Raw genomic sequence first — 16710 nt, 5'->3', positions numbered from 1 at the left:
AGAAGCGACGTGGCGTCCCCCTGCGGTTGTGAAGGAATGCTGTGTTGGCGCAGAAAGGGAGGCGTCTTTTCTTCCTTAAACCAGATTTTAATTGGTCCTGACCCCAGTGGCCCTCGGGATTCTAGCAGTCTGCGGAATCCTTATTTTCCTCCTCTGCCTACCACCGGATTTTTTTAAAATCTAGAGACAATTATCGTTCTAGTGACAATTTCAGCGCTATGCTCACGGTGACGGTGGGGCCTTTTTAGATGTTTCTGGATCTATTTCATAATCCGTGAATGACAAGCTTAAAATTTTTTCTAAACCCGGTCCGGGCATTTTCTCATCGGGACTTCCCCCTTGCGCCCTGCCCCCATTCTCAGCAGGGAACCGCTGCATTACCTCATCAACCCTGATTGGAAGACAGCTCGGGCTGACGCTCGCTGATTGGACGAAGTGTTTCTTTGTCCGCTGGTAACCGCAGCGAATTACTGGAGAAATTTTTTCCTATTCAGTGAGTGGGGGCAAAACTGCTAGGTTGGGAGACTTAGCCTTAAGCAATTCCGAATGTGTACATATGAGGAATGTTTTCATTAAAAACACACGCGGTTCATCAGATATACGCCAATGCGTTAACCATTTCTACACCATTTACCTGCCAAGACTCCAACCACATGCCTCAGTGATGTTAACAGCTTCTCTTTTGAGCACTTGGATGGCCCTGAAAAGGGCCTTTGGTTGAAAAATACATAACACTGGTAACGAAATGGGAACGCTTAACCGCCGAAGCCGTAGAGAGTGCGGCCCTGGCGCTTGAGCGCGTATACCACGTCCATGGCGGTGACCGTCTTGCGCTTGGCGTGCTCGGTGTAAGTGACGGCGTCGCGGATCACGTTCTCCAGGAACACCTTGAGCACCCCGCGGGTCTCCTCGTAAATGAGGCCGGAGATGCGCTTCACGCCGCCGCGCCGGGCCAGACGGCGGATGGCGGGCTTGGTGATACCCTGGATGTTGTCGCGCAGCACCTTGCGGTGGCGCTTAGCGCCACCCTTCCCCAAGCCCTTTCCTCCCTTACCGCGCCCAGACATGACTTGCTGGGAGAAGAGCAGCAAGTGAATGAGAGAAGAACAGTCAGGCGCTCCTTATATAACAACTCTCCTCCTTTCCCCTCCCTTCTCTCCGCCCTTCTCCCAGCGACTTACAGAACTGCCAGCGTGCAGGCGCGAAATCTGACGCCAACAGTCCCCGCCCCTAAAGCGCCTACAGTCGGCTAGGACCTGGCGGAAGTGGAGCAGACTCAGCTCCGCTGGCTTCTGTTTTTTTAACAAGCTACATTGTTCTGTGTGGGGTTTTAGGGACTTAAAAGTAAACGCGTCCCGATTCCAAAGATACTATCTGAACTAGAAATACATAAGCATTAACTATCATAATCAAATTGGACATTTTTAACGTTTTCCTGCCCTTTTATCCCAACCCTTTTAACTTGTATTTGTCCGTTTTCATAATTAGGATCTACATTTAGTGCCATTAAAGACCAATTCTCACTTGCCTCAAACTTGCTGGCTAGCTCTTTAAGTGCTTCAAAAAAACCGCTTAACCCAGCAAAAGAACTGGTTTTTCGTTTGCACACGTCTTAAGCATACACCCTGCAATCTATTTCAAGGGTAAGGTAAGTGTCTTCTACAGCCATTTTGTTTGAAAACGTGGGCGGCCCTGAAAAGAGCCTTTGGGTTGCACGTAGTAACGCTAGGTATAAACTTATGCTCTCTCCCCACGGATGCGGCGGGCGAGCTGGATGTCCTTGGGCATGATGGTGACGCGCTTGGCGTGGATGGCGCACAGGTTGGTGTCCTCGAAGAGTCCCACCAGGTAGGCCTCGCACGCCTCCTGCAGCGCCATCACCGCCGAGCTCTGGAAGCGCAGGTCGGTCTTGAAGTCCTGCGCGATCTCGCGCACCAGCCGCTGGAACGGCAGCTTGCGGATCAGCAGCTCGGTGGACTTCTGGTAGCGGCGGATCTCGCGCAGCGCCACGGTGCCGGGCCGGTAGCGGTGCGGCTTCTTCACGCCGCCCGTGGCCGGCGCGCTCTTGCGGGCGGCCTTGGTAGCCAGCTGTTTGCGTGGCGCCTTGCCGCCTGTGGACTTGCGAGCGGTCTGCTTGGTTCGAGCCATGCTAAAAAAGCAGTTACAAACGAACGAACACTTATGGGAGATTGACTACTATTTATAGAACTGGAGGTGTAGTGATTGGATGAGAGAACATTTTAAATACCATGGACCATTCTGATTGGCCTACCTTTTAATCCTCTCTGCACAGAAATGGCGGTTTCATTGGCTACTATAGTCTACCAGAGCATTTTCAAACTTGTTTTTCCTTTTGTTCCTTTGTCCATCTGATTTTCACCAGTTTGATGGTGATCTTTTCATAAAACTGAAGACTTTGATTTCAATGGTTTAGTAGTACTCCCAATTCTATAACATCTTTTATAGTTCTCGGAAAAAAAAAAGAAATCTTGCCTTCTCCCCTCCCCCGTGAAAGGTACCCTCTACATATCCCTGTTCATCGTCTACCCGTTGCTAGAAGCGTCTCAACATTTCACAGAAATTGAATTCCTTTGGGATGCTTACATTGACTGAACTTAAACTTTTATTTAAACCTAAAGAGCACAAATGTAAGTTATATTAGCGCTCACATTTGTCATGACACTCCTTATATATCCTTTCCTAATTTTCATAAATACAAGGCTCAACCAATATTCTAAAAAACCTAGGGCAGCTCGCCAGTTGCAAAACGGCCGTTAACGGTACAAACAGAATCCAAAGTCTCAGAAGGGCAAAAGTTATGGACAAGAACGGACGGCTCAAAAAACGTGCTAACCTTTTCATAGCTCTCTGGAAACGTAGAAATGAGTGCGAGAAGTTATCAGACTTATCTTCCCTTTGTGTTTTCTACCTCAATTTTCTTACCAGCACGCCATCCCGTCATACATTCGCTCCAGGACTCTAGTCCGCCAAGAATGCTATTAAACCCTCCCAATTCTCTCGGTGTAACAGCGTTTGCACAGTAATCGGCAGACAAAACCCACACAAACATGAGACCCAGCAATGAGGACATAAGATCAGCATTGTGCAAATATGACTCTAGATTTTTAACAAGGTAACAGTTAAAGAAAAGCAGCGTCGACTGGGACTTTTGTACTGACAGGAAGTAGGACGAATCCTGCCTTTTCATTGGTCTATAGACCATTTTACACAGTAGCCAATAAAAAAGCAGATATAGCGTCCTTTATTTGCGTGGAGCATGTAAGGCCGGAGTTTAGTCCAAAGGAAACAGATGGCAGAAAACCTAATTTACATGAAAAATAGCATAGAAGGCATTCGTCAGTTTAATTAGAAGTGTTTTATCTTGTAAACTACGTTTTATTGGATGCCTCGGTTATTATACTGCTAAACGTTTTATTTTAAAAATATTAGGCGAAATTCCTTAATCTTGGAAGAGACGTATATCCGGATACTTTCCAATGAACTAAATTCAAATAAATGTACCTTTGTTCTCCCCCCCCCCCCTTTTTTTTTAACACTTTCCTAGTGCATTTAGAAAATATAGGCTCTTAAGAAAATTGGGGGAGGAAAAAGAACCTAGAGGAGATGTGCCTAGGCTCACTACTTGAAAGCACTGGGCACTACTACATCTTCCAAAGCTCTTGATGTTGCTAGCAACAAGCTTACTGATAAATTTAGGTTGATGAAATTCCGGTTTACGTAGGCCAACCTGCGGACTTCTTTGGGACCCGCAGCCGCGCGGGAGTGACGTCACAGCGTCTTTCCTGGGGCTCCCGGCGGTTTTTCCGCCCCGGAAAGTGGAAGCCGAGGCTGGTCGAACGGCGACTTAATTTTATGTTCTAGTCTCTGATTAGCAAGGTGAGATCGTTTTAGTACCTTGGTCCTTGCAAATGAATTACTGCCCTAAAATCTTACCCCAACGCTCTGCCCTCGCTTTTTCACCAAAGTGACATAAACCCAGGGCACAATACCTGTTAGGGTACCGTTTTGTCCATTGTGCGCTTACTTAACGCCTCTCGTATCCTCGGTATTGAGCGCTCAATAACTGCTAGGTAATGAACCGATCCTGCAACTGTGGTAATAGCACGTGCTGACACTGAGCACGCAGGGATATAAATGTTGCGGCCTGAAGTGTGTTGTAAGGATGAAAGTCACCGACGAGCCTCAGAAATGAAGTGCGTTGGAAAGCAGAAATAACTTGCAATTACAGAAACTGCCTTCACGCTATTAGTTTTCCTCACCTGCAGTTTGTCTTCATTGCGATGACAGACTTCTGTTTTCTGAGATTGATCTCTTTGGCCAAAATACATGAAAGGTCTTCACTCTAACCTCACTCCTCAACATGTTGGAATAAATTAGTAAGGTTGTTGATGAGAACAGTTTCTGACACATGCAGACAAGGCCTACGCCCCTTGTTTTCCTCCACCAATTCGAACTGATCCTGAAGACACTATGTTTTACATTTCTTACAAGCTAGAAACGAGCCTCTTGCTCTCCAGCGCTTTATCTAGGTGTTTGATGGAAAACTCCTTGGATTCTTACGGGATTGGAATTTAGGTTGCCTGCCTCTATTTCCAAACCCAACCAAACCGAGAATATAAATATTTGCTTTTAGAGAGGGAAGGTGCTGCTTCTGATGTTAGTTGTCAGCAAAGAGGCCAACCCTGCCCCACCTACCCTGTCTCAAGGTGGTAGTGCCGGCGGGCGCTGGGTGCCTGGCGCGGTGTCGGGTGCGCCTGCGCACGGAGGGCACTACTCGAACGGCCCTGTTGCCTGCGGAAAGACCGGGTGAGAATCCGCGATGGTGCAGAGAGCTTTGGGGCTGCAGGGGGCGGGCGTCCGCACGCACCAATCACCGCGCGACCTCGACCTATAAATACTCGGCGCCCGCGCCTTTTGCGTTCTCCTGCTAATCAGGTTTTAGTTGTCGTGCTTTGTCGACTCTATTGCAAGAATGTCAGAGGCCGGCCTACCTGCTCCAGCTGCTTCCACAGCTCTAGAAAAGGCGCCAGCTGGGAAGAAGGCAAAGAAGCCTGGGAAGGCTGCTTCCGCCGCCCCCAAGAAGAAGCCCGTGGGGCCTTCGGTTTCGGAGCTGATCATGCAGGCAGTTTCTTCTTCTAAGGAGCGCAGCGGCATGTCCCTGGCTGCGCTCAAGAAGGCGCTGTCGGCCGCTGGCTACGACGTGGAGAAGAACAACAGCCGCATCAAGCTGGGCCTAAAGAGCCTAGTGAGCAAGGGCACCCTGGTGCAGACCAAGGGCACGGGTGCCTCGGGCTCCTTCAAGTTCAACAAGAAGGTGGCGGAAGCCAAGCCCAACACCACAAAGGCAGTAGCAAAAACCAAGGTAGTAGTCACCTCTAAGAAGCCTAGAAAATCCACTGGTGTTGCTGCCAAGAAAGGAGTAAAGACTCCGAAAAAGGTTAAGAAGCCTGCGGCGGCAAGAAAACCCTCCAAGAGTCCCAAGAAGCCCAAAGTTGTGAAAGCTAAGAAACTACCAAAGAGTCCAGTTAAGGCTAAGGCTGTGAAACCCAAAGGAGCTAAGGTTAAAGTGACTAAACCCAAGACTGCCAAGCCCAAGAAGACAGCACCTAAGAAAAAGTAAAATTTCAACTAAACCAACGGCTCTTTTAAGAGCCACCTACACTTCAAAAAAAGGGCTTCGCGCAAAGGCCCTTTCAGTCGGTTGTAAACTAGGGGGTTTGCTGTGTCACCATATTAAGGTCTCAAACCAAGTTTTGCTCCCCAGTCACATTTCTGGCACCTAGGCCACGCTGCCAATTCACTTAGTCCTAATTGAGATCAAACCAGCATTTCTAAAAATTCTTGAATGCTTCCAGGTGTGCAGCAATGTTCTGCTCTTAACCTAATTAGTTTCTCTGGTGTTGCAGGTCTGCTTTCACATTAGAATCACTGGGGTAACTTATACATTCCCAGAAACCCCAAACCCAAATCTACTTAGTGTCTCATGGTCGAGCTCCTGGCCCAGACTGGATGTGTGTGTATCGCAGCACTTATGGTTTAGTATTCCTTCTCGTGGCTGTTGTTGACGGTGGAAAATTTTGAAACCAGAAGATGGACCTGAAAAAAAATACTTTTGGGTTATCAGCTAAGCCCACAGCTTAACCAAATCCTCTGCAGGTGTTGTGGACTAGCTGTCGTGGGAATGACTGACCTGGTGTGGATAGCGCACAAGTTGATGACCTTGAAGAGCTGCCCCAGGTAGGACTTGCACACCTCCTGCAGCCCCAGCATGGAGAAGCTCCAGGAGTGCAGTTGGGTGTTGCTTGTGACCCGCCTTGCGGTGGGTGAGTTTGTGTGCAAGTGCTTGGTTCAGGCCATGACTGGGACAAAGGAGCTTGGCTGCGATGGAGTTTTAGAGCTGAAGGCCAAAAAGCCTTTACCTGGGTTCTCTAGAATGTTTTTAGAAGCAGAACTGCCCTGATTGGGTAATACTTGAAAATCCCACTCTTGTGTCCAACCGCATCATATTTCATTTGCAGGATTTTCAACACTTGGTGGTACCATTGGAAACCCTTTGGCAGAATTGCCCCTTTAAGCTTTTGCAATTTTAATTCTGATATTCACATCTTAATGATCTCTATTTTTTTTCCACATTTGAATATATATTATGAGCAAGATTACTCACTTTTGCTTAGAATGGCTCAATTAATTGTGGAACTAAATTGTTACATATGCATATATTTCTTAATCGGTTGATTTTTTTTTTTTCAAGTGCTTTTTGTTTTTTTTCCCCTCATGATTGGCTCCCTCCAACCCTACTCCCTCCTTCCCCCAACCCACTTAAGCAACCTGGTTTGCAGCCATCTATGTTTTCCTATGAACTTGGTCTCTTATATACACCTACTTATACGCGGGCACGATTTAATTTTTATTTTTCGATTATCTTCCCCTCCTCCCACTCAATCAGCAAGAGGTGTTAATTATACTTCCTCATTTTGCTTTTCTCTTTCAACAGAACTTTAAAAAATCCTTTCAAGTTAACTGGTGTGCCCGGTTGAATCTGTGGTGGGCCCCAGAAAAGCCATGTTCTTTAATCCTCATTCAATATTGCTGGGTGGGAGCATTTTAATTGTTCCCATGGAGATGTGAACCACCCAATTGTGGGTGGTAACTTTTGATTAGATGATTTCCATGGAGGTGTGTCTCCACCCATTGGAGGTGGAGTTGCTTACTGGAATCCTTTAAAAGAGGAAACATTTTGGAGAGTCCCTTCTTGTAGAGCCACGAGAAAGCCAGCAAACGCTTCCAGGTTCACTACATGCCCTTCCAGCTGAGAGAGAGACGTTGAATGTTATTGGCTTTCTTGAACCAAGGTATCTTTCCCTGGATGCCTTAAATTGGATATTTCTATAGATTTGTTGTAATTGGGACATTTTCTCGGCCGTAGAACTGTAAACTAGCAGCTTATTAAATTCTCCTTTTTAAAAGCCATTCTGTTTCTGGTATATTGTATTCCGGCAGCTAGCAAACTAGAACAACTGGTATCTTTTTTTCTTTTTTCCCCCCAGTGTCCTTCACATGGAGCGCCATAATTTATTCACTCTTTTCCTATTGATCGGCATTCACATTATTTAGTTACTGCTGCTGACCTGGACCCAGGACTAACACTGTTAGGTCAAAATGTATTTTAAATTTTAATAGATGTCTTATCTTAAGAATAACTCATTTCCACCAGCCATGAATGAGATACCTTCCTCTGCTCCATTCCAACCAGTAGGTGTGGTCTTATTTTCTGCCAGACTAAAGAGAGTACAATATTCTCATTGTTACTGATTTGCATTATTCTGGCCACCAATGCATCCTTTCTTTGTTGGCTATTTGAATATATCCTTCAGAGAACTGCCTGCCTATACCTCTTATTTTTTATTGGGCTGTTTGTCTTTTTCTTAATACTTTGTGCTTATTATATGTTAAAAGTTAATATATTTTATAAAGTTAATATCCAACTTTATATTACAACCTGTGTTGCAGATAGTATTGGTATTTTTAAAATGTATTTTCTTTGTTTAATGTGTATTTTCCATATGTTAGATTTCAATGATCTATGTACAATATATATTTTAATATAAAAATGTCATAGTAACAAATGTATCTTTTTTTACAGCTTTAAAAAAATATTTTTTGTTGAGATATCTTCACCTACATACAGTCCATCCAAAGTATACAATCAATGGCTCACAATCTTTTATAGCTTCTTAATTTTCATTCTTGGATAAGAAGCTATCCCCACTCCCCTCCATTATTTACACAGTCTCCTAGATATTTTTTCTAATTTTTTTAACTTTTTGTCCCTAATTCATCTAGAATCTTTTAAATGTAATTTAAGATCCCAAATTTACATTCACCCAGGTGGAGGGCCTGTTGTTCTAACATCATTTATTTAAAAATACATCTATTTTCCCACTGACCTGAAATGTACAATTTTTATTTCTTAAATTCTCATACAGTTGGATCTGTTTCTGCATTCTTACTCACTTCTATGTATGGACATATGTAAAAATTTAGCTCCACAACTACTTGAGCTGTTTTCTTTTTGTTTCTTTGTCAAAATCATACTAATTTTAGTACCATGGCTCTCATGTCAGAGTAAAGAAGTTCCATTCATAGTTGTGTAAAATTTTTTAGCTATTCTTGGATATCTGTACTTCCATATAAGCTTTTAAATCATTGTAGCTGTAAAGTCGAAAAGACTCTGAAAACCAAGGTGCAGAATAAGTTGACTGAACTAAGTGACACACATGGAAGTAGAACTAAAAGAAAATTACTGCTAAAAGAAAAGTGGCATTAAAGCAGTTGTGGTAGTTAAGTTCTGGTGTCAGCTTGGCCAGGTGAAGGTGCCTAGTTCTTTTGCTGTGGACATGAGCCAATGGCATGCGGAGCTCATCTGTCGCTGATTACTTCTGCAGTGACCTAGGAGGCATGCCTACTGCAATGAATGATGTATGATTTAATTGGCTGGATGCTTAAATAAGAGAGCTCAATGTAGCACATCCCAAGCAGTTCAGCATACCTCATCTCAGCACTCACAGCTCAGCACTTACAGCTCAGCACAGGCCTTTAGAGATGCGGAAAGGAATCACCCTGGGGAAAGTTTTTGGAACCCAGAGAGGCCTGGAGAGAAGGCCAATAGAGATCACCCTGTGCCTTCCCATGTAAGGAAAAACCTCAGTAGAAAGTTAGTTGCCTTTCCTCTGAAGAGCTATACATTTTTAACTAAATAAATCCCCTTTTATTAAAAGCCAATCCATCTCTGGTGTGTTACGTTCTGTCAACTTTGGTCCACTAGAACAGATTTGTTACCAGAGGTGGGGTGCTGCTGCACTTTGCAAATACCAGGCATGTTGGAACAGTATTTTGGATAGATAAGGGGAAGATTTTGGAGGAACTGTGAAGAGAAAGGTGGAGAAGTCCTGGAGTGTTTGAAGAGAGTGTTGGTGTAAATGGAACCACTGCCAATGTGGACAAAGGGGGACGCAAAGGGGACAAATTGGAGTTTGCAGAGTGAGAACCATGGAAGTTTGGGTCTGAAGCCAAGAAACCTCGGCCAGGATAGTGGACCCACCCATATACATGGAGAGGGTGAGTTTGCCCTGAAGGCAAAGGATGAGTCTCTCACCTCGTTGCAGTGGATGAGTTCTGCCACCTCAGGCCTTGGAAAATGTATAGCACACTCCTTGGGGACTAGGGAGAGCCTGGCTGCCACCACATGGAGGGGTTGAGCGTGTGCCCCAGAAATGGCAGAGAACCCAGGTGTGGCCCTGATGCCTGGAGAGGGTGGAGCTGAGGAAAAGATGGTCCCCTCGATGTCCCTGAGGTTGATTTGGAAAGAGGTGGGCCACTGTATAGGCCCTTGGGAAGAGTGGGTCTGCCACTATCTAAAGCCAAAGGATAAATGACTTTCAGACTTTGAAATCCAATGGAGTTTGTCTTGTAGGTTTTCAGATCTGTTTGAGTCTTGTGACTTCTGTGTTCCTTCCAATTTCTCCCTATGGAAATGAAAACATGTATTCTGTGACTGTCCTCCTTTTCATATTGGCACCAGATAACTTGTTTTTGAGATTCAAAGGGCCACAACCCGAAGAGAATTTTTGCCACTTTGATATTTAAGGTGATGTGTGTAATTGCCAAGCTGACAAGGGGTGGACATGTGGCAGTTAGGTTCAGGTGTCAACTTGGCCAGGTGAAGATGCCTAGTTCTTTTGCTGTGGACAATAGCCAATGGCATGTGGAGATCATCTGTCTCTGATTACATCTTCAGTCAGCTAGGAGATGTGCCTGCTGCAATGAATAATGTATGATTTAATTGGCTGGATGCTTAAATGAGAGTGCTCATGTATCTCAGCCCTCGCAGCTCAGCCCAGGCCTTTGGAGATGCAGAAAGGAATCACCCTGGGGAAAGTTTTTGGAACCCAGAGGCCTGGAGAGAAGGCCAGCAGAGATCACCCTGTGCCTTCCCATGTATGAAAGAACCTCAGTTGAAAATTAGTTGCTGTTCTAGTTTGCTAGCTGCCAGAATGCAATATACTAGAAAAAGAATGGCTCTTAAAAAGGGGAATTTAATAAGTTTCTAACTCACAGTTCTAAGGCTGAGAAAATGTCCCAATTAAAACAGGTCTATGGAAATATCCAATCAAAGGCATCCAGGGAAAGATACCTTGGTTCAAGAAGGCCAATGAAGTTCAGGGTTTCTCTCTCAAGTGAGAAGGCACATGGCGAACACAGTCAAGGCTTCTGTCTCAGCAGGAAGGGCACACGGCAAACACAGCATCATCTGTTAGCTTTCTCTCCTGGCTTCTGGTTTCATGAAGCTCCCTGGAAGGCATTTTCCTTCTTCATCTCCAAAGGTCGCTGGCTCGTGGACTCTCTGCTTCATGGTGCTGCAGCATTCTCTGCTCTCTCTGAATCTCCCTTTTTTTTCTCCAAAATGTTTCCTCTTTCATAGGACTCCAGAAACTAATCAAAACCCACCCACATAGGTGGAGACATGTCGTCACCTAATCCAATTTAACAATCACTCTTCATTGGGTTCCATCTCCAGGGAGATGATCTAATTACAGATTCAAACATATAGTATTGAATAGGGATTATTCTGCCTTTACGAAATGGGATTTAGATTAAAACATGGCTTTTCTAGGGGACATCCTTTCAAACCAGCACAGCTGCCTTTCCTCTGAAAAACTATACATTTTTAACTAAATAAATCCCCTTTTATTAAAAGCCAATCCATCTCTGGTGTTATATTCTGGCAGTTTTGGTAGACTAGAACAGCAGTATAAAATAGGACAACTGCAAGTCCCTGGTTTCCTATCCAGTTCTGAAAGAGTTAATAGACTACTGTAAGTCCCTTGTTTCTTATCTAGCTCCAAAGGAATTTTAATTAATGCAAACTGCAAACATCATGGGACAAAAAATTTCCCCTAAAGCCCCCAAAGCTCTCACAACCCTTGAAACCTCCCCAAACCATAAAAGCTTGTAAAATCATGGGCCCAAAGCAAACTCTTAGTTAATTACAGAAAGCCTGAGATGGTAAAATTGTTAAACTTCTGCCCAAAGACAAAATTTTGGATACACGATGGGCTGGCCACAAGCATCAGTAGATATCGCTTCCTGAAACAATGCTAGCCCTGTTAGCACCTGGTCAATACAAACCTTGTAAGCCCCTAGTATTCAAAGGTTACTATGGAAACCTGCCATTAACAAAAACCTTTTAAAGCAAGGTAACTCAGTCTACCCAGTGCATGTTTTTCCCTTGAATACAAATGCATTATCTCTTTAATGTGTATGCTTTCTTGCTTTCTTTAATAAACTTTACTACGTTTTCCAAATGGCCCTCTTGTTTTTAGCAGCAAGACACCTAAATCTGGCACGGGGCTCTGCTAGCACCATTGCCAGCAGGATACTACTTACAACGGGAAAACAGTTTATATAGCTACTTAGAACAAAGAAAGTGGATGGAGGGACAAGAAGGTGGAGGCAAGGAGTATGTGAATTTATGTGAGTTGTCCGGAGCCGAACATCCTTGGGTCATAAATTTTCAAGGACCATTTGCCAGGTATTTGTAGGTGTGAGCTTGCCTGAAGATAAGCAGACTTGGCTAGACTTGTTTATTACAGTTCCTCCTTTCCCATGGACGTAGGGGTCTTAATTAGCACTGCAAAGAATTGTTGGTATGTCAGCCTGCCTCCGTTGCTTTTTTCTTCTTTGTATTTTCCTGAGTAGAAATGGAAGTTTAAGCAAATTAAGATGATTAATAAAGCTATTTACCGTTCTAACTTCACACAGCCAATATCCAAAAGACCCCTGTTGGGTTCTAATTTGTAATTGCATTTAAATTTATTATATTTATTTTTGTGAGCTGTGACATTATTTTCTTTCCATTCTCCCCTCCCCCGCCAAGAAAAATTTTCTTTTGTTCAGATCTTGTTTTAGTTTTTATGGTTTCTTCATATGTCCTTCATATTCTATTACTAATTTATAGACTTATTTCTATTGTGAATAAAATACTCTTCTCATTTCTTTTTAGATCTAATTGCTAAGAGGAAAGAAACGTACAGTTAACTTACAATTTCTGTAACTAATTCTAGTTTTCTTTCTTTACTCTTTAAACAATAACTCGTTCAGTTTTCTGTCATGAGCAAAATAAATAATTCTATCCTTTTTTTTGTTTTCCTCTGTTGTGGGACGCACCAAAAGAGAGACCACACAATTCAAAAAAAAAACTGCAAGCCAATTTGGAGTCTTTATTAGCTGGCTGGCGACTGCCTCAATGTAGCGCGAAAACCAGGAACGAGGCCGCAGGCCTTCAGGAATGTTCCGCGAAGTTAGAACAGGCTGAGACTAAGGATCCGTAGTTTCAGGAAGCAGGTTTTATTAGCTCGTGCGCACGAGGGCCCAGCTAAGTCACCTCAAAAGTCTGAGCCCCGAACAAAAGGCAACCTTAACTTTTATAGACTTTTTGACATGTTAAAGACAAGGTACACAATTGGCTGATTTAAGTTGAGAACCGTTGAGGGGCCCCCACCCCAGAAATGTCTTCTTTTGCCTACATGCATCTTTACCAGTTCCTGAAGGCTGGGGGAGGGGGTTTCTATACCAGGAGATGTGCCTTATCTCACTTGCCTGCAAGGAGAGGGGGTTTGGGGATTTTTCACAGAGACCACAGCTAAACCAGAAAGATGGAAAGGCCTGCCTGCTACATCAGAAACCCCCAAGAAGGGAGATTCAGAGAGCAGCCCCGAGAGGTTCTCAAGGGGGGCTTATAAAGGCAAAAACTGCAAGCTGATCCACAGAAGCAGGAAAGGGGCATTATCTTTTTAGAGCCACATCTTGGTTTGCAGCTGTAAGCAAGCAAGCTTATCTACAGAAGCAGAAAAATGCCGTTAGCTCTTGTAAAATACATCCCATTCTCTTAGTTTCTTAACAATGATCATTGTTAATTTTTAACTCTTGGGGACTTTCCACCCTGGATCTTGCGACTCTGGATACCTTTTCCTTGCTCGGGTCTGATTTATTGCTTCTAACCCCCCACACCTCAGTGTGATACCAAACATCTCATTTTCTTTTTGCATTGCACTTATAAAATCTCCAAAAAGAGTGTAATAATAATGATTTAAACAGCATTCCTCTTTAGTTCCTGGTTTTAAGTACATGTTATGAAGTGTTTTGTCCCGTAGAACAATGTTTATTATTAATCTTCAGCATTTCTGTTATATTTAAATGGTTTCCTTCTATTCCTGTTTTGCTTTACTTTTAAAAAAAAAACTGAATGACTGCTAGGTTTTCCTCATGTATAATATGATCATATAGTTTTTATACCTTCATTTCTGGGCTGTTTTAGATGGTAAATCCTCAAACTCAATGTAGCTCAGAGAACTAGAGGATGAAAGGAGTTTTCCTAAGATTGTCATCTACAAAATTGAGTGACTGAGTGTGGGAAGGGTGGATCAGAAAGTTTATGGGGTCTGTGAGATGACCAAATGGAGGAGGGAGTGATCAACTGAGTCAAATGATGCTGGGAGTTCAACTTGAGTAGAAATCTAAGAATGGTAAAAACAGCTTGGCATTTTGAGGGTGGCCTTGACAAGAGTAATTTTGGTGAGACAGAACTAAGCTGAGATGGAGTTACGAACTTAGAAGTCATTGGTATATGGGATGGTACTTAAAGCCTGAGGCTGGATGAGGGAAACAAGGGGTCACTGAGGTACAGAAGATGTTAGAGAGATAAGAAAGGACTGAGTTCTGAGGGATTCAACATCATAGGTCGGGAGACCTGGCTCTGACCATTTCCCATGGACAAATCTGTGCTAACATTTGCTTATAATAAGGTTGGATTAGACCAATGCTTTTGTAGCTGATAACCTGTTAGAAAAAGATCATGTTAGTGTGTGCCATATTATTAAATTAAATATGGCTTGCTGGAACTTACGTTTCAGACACTTATGTCATTAGGACTGTTAAGTAAAATAAAATGACTCCCTGCATTGGACATTGCCTGGAGGGACTCCTTTCCCAGAAGATTTTCCAGAAGACAAAAAAAATTGACTAGGCAGGGTTTTTTTTTTCCCCTTTTTTTTTTACATGGGCAGAGACCAGGAATTGAACCTGGGTCTCCTGCATGGCAGGTGAGAATTCTGCCACTGAGCCACCGTCACACCAAGCAGGGGCTTTTTTAAGAAAATGGAATGTACCTTGCAGGTTTACAGATAAGTTATACCTGGTAATAAACCAGTTTCAGTCCAGTAGAGATAGCTTATCAGAATGGACAAGAATACCTAATAATCAATGTATATCTGCTCCCTATTTTGCCAGACCATCCTATGTAAAATGGAAACTTAATGTCAGCCAATTAGAACATTTCCTTACTTGTTACCACTTTTGCCCTATATAGGCACTTCTTATCCAACCTTTGGCAGAGCTCCCTTCTACTCCTGAATGGGATGCTGCCTGTTTATGAATCATTCAATAAAATTGCAAGATCCTAAATTGTTTGAAAAATTTTTCTTTTAACAGGCATATATATGACATGTGCTGGGTCATGAGGAAGAATGCATTTCTTATTGGGGATTACAGTAAAAAAAAAGTCTGAAAACTGAAAAAGCTCCCTTTTTTTTCCAACTTCTTGAGATTCTGACCACAGAATTATATCAGATCTAACATCTATACAGAAGGCAAACTGAATGCTTAAAACCCTTTTTGTTGAAAACTTTTCCTTAGTACAAGACTGTAATATATTTTTTTAATTCAGAAGAATAATATATCAATACAAAGTCACAAAACAGAACTGTAAAGATCAATGAATGGTCTCAGGGTGAACATTCAAGAAATAAATTATAATAATAAATAAATTATCAAGAAATAAATACTAGTCAAGAAAGAGAACATAAGCCAGACCTCCCAGAACCTCCTCATACTTGCTTCCAATAACTAACCCCTCCATGTCCCCTAAATGTTACTACTGTCCTGATTTCTAACGCAGTAATTTGGTTTTCCCATTTTCAAAATTATATAAAATAAAAACCAAACAATATGTAGTCTTTTGTGCCTCATTCAACATTAGTTTTGGCAGACTGACCTTTGCTACCGTGTACAGTTGTGACTCACTCCTTGTTTGTTGTTGTATAGTATTCCATTGAGTGACTATACCACAATTTAGCTATCTATTCTACTATTGGTGGAATTTGAATTGTTTCCCTTATGGGACTATGATAAACAATGTGTGAACTTTCTTGGGCATGTGTTTTGGTACACATCTTCACACATAGCCATTGTTTGTATACCTAGGAATGGAACTGCTGGATCATAATGTCAAACTCTTTTAAAAGTGATTGTGTCAATTTGCATTATATATTCATGCTTTGGAATGAAAATCAAATAATACGGTATTGATAAATGAATACACAGACTTATGAATCAGCACAGAAAATCCCAGTGTATATAAAATTTAGTGTACGATTAAGGCAGCAAATCAAACCAAGTAAGAGAAACCTTTTAAAAAATAAAAGATAAGCTGAAATTTTATCTATTCCTTAAACTGTACACCAGGATAAAGTCTAAAATGACTCAAAATTTTGTAATTACTAGAAGAAAATATGGGTGAATAACCTCGTATTTGGAGGATGGGGAAAATTTCCCTGACTCAAACCTAGCAGCATTAAAGGAAAAGACAAACTGAGAAAAAAATTTGCAACTCATATCACAGATAAAGCGCTAATATCACAAATATGTAGTTTCTAAATACTCAGAAAAGACAACCTATAGGGAAAAAATGGGCAAAAGAAATGACAACAGTTCACAGAAAAGGAAAATAAATGTGATCTCAGTCTTGCTCATAGTAAGAGAAATGCAGATTAAAACTAGACTGAGAATGGTATCTCAGTGCAGTTTTAATCTGCATTTTTCTCAAATTGGCAAAAATTGCAAGGTCTGACAATTTGCCACGTGAGTGAGCCTATGGAGAGCAAAGCACTCTCTTTCACTGCTGGTACTGTTCCCGTGGAGGGGTATTTGGCAGCATCTAATAAAATGACATATTCAGTTAGCCTTGAAAACAGAATTCCCACATCTAGGAATTGATTCTAAAGATACCTTAGCAGAAATACTAACCGAGGGGTCCATTGGGTTGTTTTACTGAAGCACTATCTGTAATAGTTA

The 16710-nt window shown here is 42.6% G+C and overlaps 3 protein-coding genes across 3 annotated transcripts; 1 reads left to right on the top strand and 2 right to left on the bottom strand.

Annotated features, from left to right (window-relative positions):
* Nucleotides 1-694: 694 nt before the first annotated feature.
* H4C1 (H4 clustered histone 1) lies at nt 695-1183 on the bottom strand. The gene has a single exon (XM_077143828.1). It carries the CDS (start codon nt 1065-1067, stop codon nt 756-758), a length of 312 nt encoding a protein of 103 aa, XP_076999943.1. The 5' UTR covers nt 1068-1183; the 3' UTR covers nt 695-755.
* Nucleotides 1184-1293: 110 nt separating this feature from the next.
* H3C1 (H3 clustered histone 1) lies at nt 1294-2413 on the bottom strand. Its single transcript, XM_077143827.1, has one exon. The coding sequence runs from the start codon at nt 2146-2148 to the stop codon at nt 1738-1740; it is 411 nt and encodes a 136-aa protein (XP_076999942.1). The 5' UTR covers nt 2149-2413; the 3' UTR covers nt 1294-1737.
* A 2513-nt stretch (nt 2414-4926) lies between these two features.
* H1-1 (H1.1 linker histone, cluster member) lies at nt 4927-5833 on the top strand. The gene has a single exon (XM_077143825.1). It carries the CDS (start codon nt 4994-4996, stop codon nt 5639-5641), a length of 648 nt encoding a protein of 215 aa, XP_076999940.1. The 5' UTR covers nt 4927-4993; the 3' UTR covers nt 5642-5833.
* Nucleotides 5834-16710: the final 10877 nt, after the last annotated feature.

The sequence above is a fragment of the Tamandua tetradactyla genome, chromosome 25, assembly GCF_023851605.1.
Source record: "Tamandua tetradactyla isolate mTamTet1 chromosome 25, mTamTet1.pri, whole genome shotgun sequence".
In the NCBI taxonomy this organism is placed as follows: Eukaryota; Metazoa; Chordata; class Mammalia; order Pilosa; family Myrmecophagidae; genus Tamandua; species Tamandua tetradactyla.
This window is presented reverse-complemented; position numbering and strand designations above follow the sequence as displayed.